Source organism: Zingiber officinale, chromosome 7B, assembly GCF_018446385.1.
Source record: "Zingiber officinale cultivar Zhangliang chromosome 7B, Zo_v1.1, whole genome shotgun sequence".
NCBI classification, from domain to species: Eukaryota; Viridiplantae; Streptophyta; class Magnoliopsida; order Zingiberales; family Zingiberaceae; genus Zingiber; species Zingiber officinale.
The window spans coordinates 85,359,875-85,372,153 of NC_055999.1; the positions used below are offsets into that span (position 1 = coordinate 85,359,875).

The 12,279-nt window shown below is 39.6% G+C and overlaps 2 protein-coding genes across 2 annotated transcripts; both read left to right on the forward strand.

Annotated features, from left to right (window-relative positions):
• The first annotated feature begins 3,579 nt into the window (after positions 1-3,579).
• On the forward strand, positions 3,580-4,812 carry LOC122003894. The gene is made up of 5 exons (XM_042558871.1): positions 3,580-3,602; positions 3,712-3,954; positions 4,032-4,172; positions 4,256-4,508; positions 4,656-4,812. The coding sequence occupies exons 2-5, from the start codon at positions 3,721-3,723 to the stop codon at positions 4,748-4,750; spliced, it is 723 nt and encodes a 240-aa protein (XP_042414805.1). The 5' UTR covers positions 3,580-3,602; positions 3,712-3,720; the 3' UTR covers positions 4,751-4,812.
• Positions 4,813-6,981: 2,169 nt separating this feature from the next.
• LOC122003895 (probable xyloglucan endotransglucosylase/hydrolase protein 26) lies at positions 6,982-8,640 on the forward strand. Its single transcript, XM_042558872.1, has 4 exons — positions 6,982-7,145; positions 7,606-7,706; positions 7,802-7,995; positions 8,090-8,640. Exons 1-4 carry the CDS (start codon positions 7,025-7,027, stop codon positions 8,496-8,498), a joined length of 825 nt encoding a protein of 274 aa, XP_042414806.1. The 5' UTR covers positions 6,982-7,024; the 3' UTR covers positions 8,499-8,640.
• Positions 8,641-12,279: the final 3,639 nt, after the last annotated feature.

A 12,279-nucleotide genomic window follows, 5' to 3' on the forward strand; every position in this document is an offset into this window, starting at 1 on the left:
AAAGGAACAAACCATTGGAATAGTTGTAACGTAATTAGGTATTAGTTTATCTTGACTAATAAATTACACTAGTACACTCTGAGTGTATTGAGCAGGACCATTTAAGGTAAGTTCTTTTTATACTGACTTGATAAAAGAACAAGACCTTAGTTATTATGGAAGTGTGTGCTCTTAATCCTAATATAATAACAAGTACATATATTTAATATTTATTTCTTTGATTTATCAAAGGGTGAGATTTAGCTCGATAAATCAAAAGGCCCGATAAGTTGGGAAATGATATTACTTATAGTGTGTTGTTGAATATAGAAGGAAATTGTGTCCTAGTAATCTAGGTTGATAATGCCCCCAAGAGGAGCTCATAAGGATTGTTATGTTAAACCCTACAGGTGGACTTAGTCCGACATGACGATAAGGTTGAGTGGTACTACTCTTGGACTAAGATATTAATTAAAGTGAGTTGTCAGTAACCCGTTTGATTAGTGGTCATTCTACATCTTAAACACAGAGAGACTAACACACTCATGATAAGAAGAAGCCCAAAAATATAATTTGTGATTGGTGCGGTAGTTCAATAATAATTCTTTAGTGGTATGAATTATTATTGATGAAATTAAGTTGGGTGTTCGGGGCGAACACGGGAAGCTTAATTTCATCGGGAGACCAAAATTAATTCCTCCTCTCGGTCCCTATCGTAGTCTCTTGTATATAAAGAATTATATCTACCTATACCCACCTTCCTACCCACCCTTAGGTGGCCGGCCAAGTTAGCTTGGAGCCCAAGCTAGGGCCGGCCAAGACCAAAAGGATGAGCCTTGGAAGGGACCGGCCAATGCTTGGAGCCCAAGCATGGTGTGGCCGGCCCTAACCAAATTAAAAGGATTTTAGTTTAAAATATTTCCTTATCTGGAAGCCATGATTTAAAAAAAGAGTTTAAAAATTAAATATTTTCTTTTATAGTTTTCTACAAAAGATTAAGAGAAAGATTAGACATCTTTCCTTATTTATAGTTAAAAGGAGGATTTTAATTTCGAAGAAAACTTTCCTTTTTGAAAATCATCCACATATTTTAAAAGAGAGATTTTAATTTATAAAATTTCCTTTTATAACCAACCATGAAGGGAAAAATTATTAGAGAAATTTTTATTTTTGTAATTAAAACTTGCCTTATTTGGAGCTTGTGATGTGGTTGGCCATAATAGAGGGTTAAAAGGAATTTTAATTAAATTTTCCTTATTAACCAATGACAAGGAAAATAAAGGGACTTTTATTTGTAATTAAATTTCCTTATTTGTCATGACCTAGGAATATAAAAGAGGGGGTAGTGGTGCCTTCATGAGACACAACTCTATTCTATTTTCTTATCCTCTCTTCCTTGGTGGTGGCCGGCCCTTACTCCTTTGCTTCTCCTCTTCTCTTCTTCTTTGGTGGCCGGCGGCATCATCCCTTGGAGCTTGGTGGTGGTGGCCGAAACTCATCATCTCAAGGAGAGGTGCTTGGCCGAAACTTGCAAGAAGGAAGAAGAAGGGCTTGGGTGGTTCTCATCTCGGTAGATCGTTGCCCACACAATGTCCGAGATAAGTAGAGGAATACGGTAGAAGATCAAGAGGTTGTTGCTTACAAAGAAAGGTATAACTAGTAATTATTTTTCGCATCATACTAGTTTTTCTTTATATGATTCCAAACACAAGAGGCTAGAGATTCTATATATTCGAATTTGTTTCAAAGTTGTATTTCTTTTATTTTTCGATCTTGTGATTCGATTGTTCTTTTTGATTAAACCTAGAGTTATATAAGGAAATTAAATATTGAATTTCGTTAAGAGGCTTTGTCGAGGCAGTGGTGGATGTTCCCATACCCAAGAAGGTCAAGTGTCTCGCCATGTTTGACCTGGGAGCCGATTTCCGAAATAAATATTTAATTGAATTTATAACATAGGTGGATTTGGATCTATAATGTTAAGTATCGTTTGCGATCCAAGTCTAAACCTCTAAGAACAGATAAGTTAAATTTGGAATCAATAATTTTAAGTTCCGTTTGCGATTCCGAATTTAATTTCTAAAGAACACAATAGATTGTTAGGAAAGGTTCAGGACTTGTACAAAATTTTTATACAGGGGAACCGGTATGATATTCCTAGAATAACCAACATGACGTTGGAGATTGGTGGCCGAAATTACTACGAGTTTGCTGACGGGAGCAAAACGGAGCTGCTGGAACCTGTGGCTTCTGTGGCAACAACACAAACAATTGTCATTCTTCAGAACAGCAAGCACCGGGAACTAGGGCATGATGGAGAATCAAAAGAGAAAGGTGATTGAGGTTGGCTTACCCTCGAATCCCCGAACACCTCCTCACGCCAGCGATCTAGGGCACAGTGTCGACAGGGGCGGCTGCGCACAGGGCAGAGGGATGGTGGCGCTGCTCGGGTCGAGAGATGGCAGCGGCGTTAGGGACGACGAGCTCCTCACCTCGATCAGTGATCCAAAAAGGGGACGGGGAACACAGGCCGGCGAAGGAGAAAAGCTTCGGCGTCGAGTTGGCTAGGGCACGAGACAGAGGAATCTAGCGGTGTCAGACAGAAGAGAGGAGGAAGAGGAACTAGTGCTTCGGAAGTAGATGGCGGCAGCTCATCTCGATGAAGAGGATGAGGAAGGGAGAGCTTGGCGGTGTCGCGATGAAGGAGAAGGGTGAGTCGAGAGTCGGGTAGGAGATAGGGAAAAGAGAAGAAAACGACAGAGAGGGAGAGGGGAAAGTCGGGTAGAAATAAGAAGAGAAAGGGAAGATAAGGAAAGAAAATAAAAGGAAAATTAGAAACCTTAGGTTTAATTTAATTAAAGCCTAAGTTATTTTCTTATCAACTTCTATTTTAATTGGTTATTTTAAATAGACATTTTCTATACCTATTAATTTATCCTGATAAACTACCTCATATAAACTCCAAAAAATTGTCAGAAAATTTCTAAAAATTTCATTAAGATTATTCCTCAAATAATCCTATTATTTAATTATTATTTTATTCAGTATTTTATCTATTTAGTTGGTAAAATATTTGATTATGAAATTTAAAATATTTGAGAATGAAATATTTAATTAACGGAATATTTAATTATGAAATTCCGAATACGTGATAATAAGATATGATCTTAAATATTTAAGTGAAATATTTAATTTTTTAATGTGGATATTTTAATATATAATTATTTTTTATTAAAAAAATGAGTTCAGCGGGAATTTCAATTTTCTTTTGCGCCGAAATGGTGCCAAGCCATCTCGTTGCCATTCCTTTGGAACGAGGACGCCCAAAGAAGCCACCAAAGGTAAGCAGGGCGGCGAGCGATCGGACGGGCCCCGCTGCTTCCACATCCGCCTCTCAATTCGCGCTCTCGCATCTCAACGGCCAGATTCGACGGACCGAGGAGGCGCTAGGGTCATCCTGATTTGTCGTCTTCCACACTTCGGGACTTGAGACTGGTCAAGGATTAAAAACTGATTTGACAACTCGACGCATACACTTTTTGTCATTATCTTTTTGTTCTCTCTATATATAGAAATTTTTTCCTCTTATCTCATATTAACTGAAGGAAAACAAGGTAGCCAAGGTATCGAGATGGAGGATTTTTCTATAAAAGGAAAAAATATACTCTAATTTGAACGCTTTATCTAATTTGTATTCTGTGTGTGTAATGCAAAGTCTATAAAATGCCACAGTTTGGTGTCATGGAGAGCGCACAGTCGACAACTGCTCTGCTATCCTGCAGTGGCAGTGCCTCAGGCATGGCGGAGGACCTCCAGCTTCCTTCCGACCTGCTCGACGACGGATTCTTCCACGACTTCTTTGTGGAGCGCGGTGTGAGTGTTCCTGCTGGGAGCAAAGGCGACAAAGGCGGCGACTTGGCCGGCCTCGTGAGGCGGAAGGGGATGGCTCGCCCTTTCCTACATGACGACGGCGAGGTGGCTGGCTGAGTTTGTCTCTCTCAAAGTGTTTGAGTTATCTTCTTGCGCGACTGGTCTTAGTTTTGTCTCTGCAGGCGTGGAATCTGCACGCTGAGCCCGCCGGATGGGGCGCGGAGCACCGACGGCGGAGCAAGCAGGAGCGTGGACTTCTGAACCGACCTCCGGGGCACCCCCTCGGTCCCTTGCTGGCTTTGCATCAGCTGCAGGCGGCTCGAGTGCGTCTCGCCTCTTCTAATTTCCCTTCAAAATGCCATTTTTATACAGTGTTTCTTCAAATTCTAAACCCTGTTTGCTCCAGATCCTTCACCTGAAGCAGCAGCAATTACTGCAGCAGCAACTGCACGGCGCGTGGGAGGAAACACAAAGCCAAGCGAAAAGAGGCCTGCCTTTTTCCCGTCGGACTTCTTTTCCACTCCACCACCAACCCCACCCTGAATCCGGCACGAGAGCACTCTTCCTTTGCCACTCCGGCGCGAGGAAAGAATCCGCAGGCACCGGAGTCTTCCTCCCACGGACGACCGGCAACAAACCTGAGCAGCAAAATCAGTCAGGTAAACTTCTTCTCGCAGAGCATCAACCAACTAGTCGTCTAGGTGTTCGATCGTTGGCCTCTTCCAGTCCAAAGTATGAAAAAACAAAAAATCAAAACCGTTTTCTTTCTTTGCTGAACTATTCCTGAATTGTCTGAATTGTTTCAGATCCATTTATGAGAAGAGCAAACCCTGTGAGGAGCCAAAGGCATGGCCAGCCTGCAGCCACTGCGACCTGCCTTCCTGAGGAGTGGACCTATTGACCAACTTCACCAACTCTCTTACTAGTTGTGTGCATTTGGAATTAATCGGAGTCGAACAGGTAGAAGTAAAGAGGAACATCACCAGCTCACAGTGGGCGTAGGTATTATTAATCATAATGGCAAAAGAATTCATTAGCTTCTGGAGGAGGGCAAGTTTCTGGTTTGATCCTCACGCTGGGGTTTTGCTTAAACTGAAAGGATGAATGGACAGGAGGAATGAAATAATGCAGGTTTAGTAGGGAAGGATATGTCGACAATAAGCTCCTGATTTTACTCCTTTTGTAGGCTTCAAGGGCAATCAATGTATCTCATTAATGTTAACCCTTTTAATGCTCTGATTGATATCGATCTTGTTTACTGACAGCAGCATTCTTAACCCTGTCTTGTCTTGTAGTGTTCGAAATTGTCTGTCTTTCTACGTTGACCTTGGTGCCGTGCTGATTATTTCTCGTTGAACAAACATTTATTACAATAGGATAGAATTAATTTTTGACGGATTTGTCTTTGTAAAAAACTATAAGATAATTTTGTGATTTATTTTTTTCACATATTTTGAGGACGGATTAGGAAAGGCATTGGGGTTGAATATAACCTTTTTGTTATCATGAATATGGCAAGTCGATTACGCTCGTTTGACTGAACATGCTAAGTCGGTTAGGTTAGAGGGAGTTGCATTGGTCGCATCAACCTGGTGGGCTGAGCTAAGCCAGATTGGATTAATGCAAAGATTACTCATCTCTATTTGCATTAGTCCTCGTTTGTAAATCACTAAATCAAATGAGTGGTGTTAAGTGGCCCAAAACCATGTTAGTGCTAAACTTTTTGCAAATAAAACTCTGAGAGCTTGCTTATCTTCTCATGTTTCACTTGTAGAATAACATGTTTGATTCACAAGATAGAATACAAAATAATACAATAATTACTTTTAAGGAATATGAAAATAGTTTTTCTCATCTTAGTTTATGAAAAGTAATTATATGGAGTAGGTAGTCTGATGTTTGGTTTGTAAAAATCTTATATAGCCCCTCTATGTTAAGTTTGTGATCAACCCGAGCAATGCGACCAACATTATACTCATCTATGTCGATTGACTCAATCAATTTGTAACGGTCATGCAACTCAGATGTGACGTAGGATTGATGCAGGAGTGAATTTTAAGGACTATAATTTTAAATTTGGATGTTAGAAGTAGATATTCTTAAATCAAAATTTATTTGTAGATCTATGATTAATTAATGGTGGAACCCATAATAAGGCAATTTTGGATTAAAAATATCATTATGACTTTATCGGAGACTTTGAATATTTTTATTATTATTTTTTAATAATTTTTTATTTTCAGGTCAAAGGGTATTTTCATCTTTTACAAGTTAAGGTTTGTATGTATTTAAACGTACGGATGCACGACTGATGTAAGAGGTTATTTTCCTCTCTATTTAAATCTAAAGATGATAATTTATTTTCATGTATCGATTTCTCATGTCTTATTATAATTTGTTTCTAAACTTTTATCTCTGGAATAATCATTATTCTATCCAATGTCAAAATGCTACTTAGATACAAGTCATATCCATTTAAAAGTATACAAACATACAGGTAGCACAAGCTATTTTTAATGTAATGAGTTGCTATGAAACAAAAGTTCACTTAGACAATCGGAACATATGCATGAGCACCTTCGACTTTCTCAGTAGATTCCGCACTTCTCATCAAGGAAATGCATTAATAATGATCATAATAAAGTTTTCTTAAAGGCGTGGGGGACAAGTCCATGTCCCTGATTTCCCGAAGTCGTTGTTAAGCTGTTAAAAATCCATAAAGCTCGGTCCTAATTACAGGAGTTAGGTGCATTAGCTAGCGCTCCACAACAACGCGCAATGCATGAACTGGCCTTTCACGAACCCATGACTCTTTTAATTTGTGCCCCGCAATCAATTTTCCTACCTTTCACTCATGATTTTAAGATCATCACTTTATCAGCATAGAATGAAATATTGCAATTTAACCTAAAAACTATTATCAGTAGAAGCGGCCAACGAGAGTTAGCTAATTGATATGCATTTTGTATCAGAAGATTAGCACATTAGTGGAAGGCACATCTCTCATAAGAAATGCGAAGGTGAACTGGATCAGCAATTTTCAAGCAGCAGCCTATAAATATTGATCCATTCACGGTTATTCCTCAACCCAAATTTCATAGAAACAAGAGTCGAGGGACTGGCAATGGCGAGGATCCTGGGCAATTTAGTCTTCGGATTTGTTCTTCTCGTGGCCATGGGGCATGCCCTCGCAGACTTCAACTTCTACAGAGACATGGTCTGCTACTGGGGACCTCGCAACTTGGCCGTGTGGAACAATGGAACAAACTTGGCACTCAACCTCAACAACGCCTCAGGTATTTATTTAGCCTAACATATTTAGTTAAATCGAAATTAACCAATCCGGAAGTTCAATTTTAATTTAATTTAATCTTTTTTAAAAAAAAACAATCAGTTTTTATTATTTATTTGATTGGATTTCAATTTTAAACTTTATAAATCAGTTAAATCTATTAAATCATAATAAGTTGTTGACTCATCTATGTAAATCGAACGCAACTGGACTAATAAATTAATCCAATTTAATTAATCCAATAAACTGATAAGAAATGTTCGGTAAATTGGGTAATCAATTTAAGATCTGTTTGTTCCATCGGTTTGATTTATTTAAAAAAAAATCAATTTAATCATTTAGATTTATGAACTGATTACTTACCATTAATACATGCAGTTAATATTATTCAAACTACAGTTAATATTATTAAATTAAAGTACATAACTGCTGCTATATTATTTGGCACGGCACGGTGTTTTCAGGCTGTGGGATCAAAACGAGGAAGCAGTTTATGTTCGGAAGCATAGAGATGCAAATTAAGCTCGTCCAAGGAAATTCTGCTGGCACTGTGACTACATATTATGTAAGTCCTATGTACATTAATTAATTAATTAATTACAAGGCTAATAATTAACTAACATATGCTAATTTCAGAATTAATGGTTCATGACGTTGCAGGTGTCTTCGACCGGAGACAATCACGACGAGATCGATTTCGAGTTCCTTGGTAACGTATCGGGGCAGCCTTACATCGTCCACACCAACATCTGGGCTCGAGGGGTAGGAAGAAGGGAACAGCAGTTTTATCTTTGGTTCGACCCAACTGCGGCCTTTCACAACTACACCATTCACTGGAATCCCACCCAAATCGTGTAACCTCTCTGTCTCTCTCTCTGTCTTTCCTCAAGCTTGCAATGATCAGAGAATCATTAACCGACGGAGTGTATATATTATATATCGTGGCAGGTGGTTGATCGATAGCATCCCTATTCGGGTTTTCAGAAACTACCAAAAGTATGGAGTTGCGTATCCGAACCAGCAAGCGATGAAGGCCTACTCCAGCATTTGGAATGGCGACAGCTGGGCGACGCAGGGCGGGCGGGTGAAGATCGACTGGAAGAGGGCTCCGTTTGCCGCGAGATACCAGCAGGTGAATCTGAGGACTTGTCCGTGGTATTCGCAGGGCAGCACTGCGCAGTGCTCGGCCAACACCCCTGCCAACTGGTGGACGGCTCCAGCCTACAGCAGGCTGAACTACGCGCAGCAGGGCCAGCTTATGTGGGTGAGAAACAAATACATGATCTACGATTACTGCCGGGATAGCAAGAGATTCAAAGGGGCGATGCCTCCTGAGTGCTCTCTGCCTTTGTACTAACAGACGATCGAGGATTTCATATCGGATTCCTGATTTTACCTACATTCATGGCCGCCCGTGCCGACCATTGCTACCCTTTTAATTTGTTCGCTTAAAAATTTTTCCATTTTCTTTTTCTTAATTATTATACCTGTTGAGTACGAATAAATTCTTGCATTCCTTTTTCTTGTTCCTGTTGTGCTGTTCTAAATGGTTTTATGATGATGAACGCTAGAAGAAAGAAAGCACAGGCTCCTACCATCTAAGTATATTGTAGATAATTAATTATAAGCTATTGGGTTCTTTGATCTGGAACTGCAGCGGAATGATCAAGACCGGTTAAATTAAAATTTAGAAAAACCTCCATATGGATTACTTGTTTCCTGAAACTAACAACTACAACTACGAACTTAGAGCTAAATAAAGACTTTTGTGATGGTTTGGGTCTCTTTGTGAGAATAACACCAATTGCTTTCGATCTCAAATGCCATGAAGTTGAACAAAGTCACCGCCTAATGCATAGTCTATAAGTGATAATGTTAATAATATTGGAACACTGCTGGAAAAATACAAATGAAATTGATTATGTCCGGAATCTGAGTCGGATGAAGGTCGGATGAAGTGTCGCTGGCGTTGACAGGGAGAAGACTGTGATGCTGCGGTCATACGAGCTTTAGAGAACGGACCTTCACGTGGCCCTGAAGGACTGCTGGGCCTGAACCGGCGGTACTAGAACTCTGCGCACACTCAGACAAGCACACAGAACGTTAGAGGTCGAGAACCAGAAAAAGTCCCCGGAGCAGACCCTCCAACGCTCAAATCAGGTACTTTTTCCCCAAAAGAACAGTGTGCGAAGGAAGAAAAAAAGTAGAAGACAAGTGTGCGAGTGAGCGTACCTGCGCAAGAAAGAGGACGCTCTTTTTATATGACAGTGCGTACCTTCTGGAGACTGACCCCTGCCAGAGGGTGTTGGGTGTTAGGACTTGTCGGGTGGTGGAGGACACGTGGCCTTCTCCTATAGACTGGAGGAAGGTTCTATTTGCAGATGACCCCAACCGTAGGAATACTCCCTGACATGCAGTAGTTATTCTCTGACAGACGGTTACGATTCCCTGACCCGTTGTCGCGTAGCGCCTTCTATCCCGCCCAGGCGTGATCGAGGCAGCCCGGGTCGGTCTACTAAGTGTTGATGAACAGACTGGATGGACGGAAGGCCACGACCAGAGTCCCTTTCTCCCTGCTATCATGATTCAGACCCGACAAAGAATGACAAGTCTGTTTATGCGAGTTAGCTTGAGGAAACCCGACCGGTGTGCTACTCCGAGTTCCATTCTACTTCCCCTGTACAAAAATTTGTACAAGCACAGAACTTTCCTAACAGCCTATGTATTTCTTATGAGTTAAACTTGAATTGGAAACGGAACTTAAAATTTTTACTTCGAGTTCAACTCATGTGTTCTTCAGTAGTTAAAACTTGGATTGCAAACAATCCTTAACATTATTAATCCAAGTTCATCCCATGTTACAGAAGTTGATTAAATATTTATTTCAAGGATTGACTTCCAGGTTAAACACGACGAGGCACTCGACCTTCTTGGATATGGGATCATCCACCACTTCCTAAACAAAGTCTTTCAAAGAAATTGGATATTTCAACTTCTTACAATAACCCTAGGTTTAACTACAGAGACTTCAATAGAAGTACAAGATCAAAATATTAAATCGAAACACAAAAAATGAAACACGAAATCGTTAGCCTCTTATGTTGGTATTTCAGGATCCATACAAAGAAAAACTAGTTTCGCTGCGGAATTAAGAATTAGTTATACATTTCTTTGTAAACAAAGACCTCTTGATCTTTTGTTGTATTCCTCTGCTCCTCTTGGACGTCATGTGGGCGACGATCTACCAAGATGAAATCCACCCAAACCACTTCTTCTCCTCCATGAAATTTCGACCACCAAGGAATGCCAAAATAGGAAACTTTCTTCTCTTCTTCTTCCTCTCGAGCAACAGACCACCAAGTGCTCCTTCTTTTCTTTCAAGTTTCGGCCACCAAGAAGAGATGAGTGTCGGCCTTAGAAAGAAGAAAGAGAGAGAAGAAACAAGGTGTCGCCGACCTTAGAAAGAGGAAAGGGAGAGAGACCGACCACCAAGGAAAAGAGAGGAGAGAAATTGTAGAAATATGTGTGTTATTCATAAGGTACCCTCTACCTCTCTTTTATAATCCTTGGTCATGATAAAAAAGGAAATTTTAATAATAATTAAAATATCTCTCTTTTAAATTTCCTATTGTGATGGCTACAAAAGGAAAGTCTTAAAATTAATCTCTCTCGTTTAAACAATGTAGAAGGCTACAAAAAAGGAAAGATTAAAATTAAAACTTCTCTTTTAAATCATGGTTACAAAAAAGGAATATTTTGTCCAAATTAAAATCTCTCTTTTAAAACATTATAGATAACTACAAAAAAGTAAAGATTAAAATCTCTCTTTTATATCAGCTATCCAGTTCTACGGTCTCTTAAAAATTGATCTTAAAAGTGGCTACCACCAGCTTAGAATTAGGCCTGGAGAATGGAAGACGACATTCAAGATGCAACATGGTATATATGAGTAGATGGTAATTCCTAACACGTTCATGAGATTCATGCATCAGATATGTGACCTTTCATAGAAAAGTTTATAGTGGTTTACTTTGATGACATTCTCGTTTATAGTCCAACATGGGTATCCCACTTCGACCACTTTTGTTCTATTTTTAAAAAGTTAAAGACTGAGTGTTTATTTATCAATATACAAAAGTGTTCTTTCTTTACTACATCGATAACTTTTCTTAGCCTTATTGCGTCTATTAATGGTGTACATGGAAATCAAGCAAAGATAGATGTGGTCTTAGAGTGGCCTTAGCCAAGGTCCTTGCACTATGTCAGAAGTTTTCATGACTTGGCTTCTTTCTATTGCCGGTTCACTAGAAACTTTAACACTCTGATTGCTCCTTTCATAGAGTGTCTTAAGGGATGAGATTTCAAGTGGTCCAAAGAAGCAGAGACTAGTTTTCATTTGGTCAAATAGAAGATGACCAAGGCATTAGTTCTGGTACTTCCTAATTTTGACAAAGTCTTCGAGGTTAATGGTGATGCGTCCAATATTGGGATAGGGGGTGTTTTGAGCCAATCTGGGTATCTGATTGCCTTTAGTGAAATACTGTTCAGATCTAAGAAGAATTATTCTACCTACAACTTAAAATTCTATGTCATTGTTTAGTCTTTAAAGTATTGGTGGCACTACTTGGTATAGAGAGAATTCATCTTCTTTACTAATCATGAAGTCTTAAAGTACCTCAAGACTAACATAAGCTGAGTAGGTGGTATGCCAATTGAGTGGCATATTTGTAGGAGTTTACCTTTACATTGAGATATCAAGCAGGGAGCCTGAACTGTGTAGTGGATGCCTTGAGTAGTCACTCTTCATTACTTACCACTATGAGTACCAAAGTTACCAATTTTGAGGTGTTCATAGATACGTACGCAATGGTCCCTTCATTCGGACGGATATTCTAGGAGGTGTATAATGGTCTTCTCCACGATTTTATTCTACATAATGGTTATTTGTTAAGAGACTTGCAGTTGTGCCTTTTGAATTGTTCACCAAGGTGACAGATTATAAGTAAACTTCATAATGAAGGACACTTTGGTCGTGACAATACACAACCTCTTATATTTGATGATTTTTATTAGCCTAAGTTGACCAATGATGCAACCCACTTTGTAGACCGGTTCTTTGTTTGCCACCATTCTAAGGG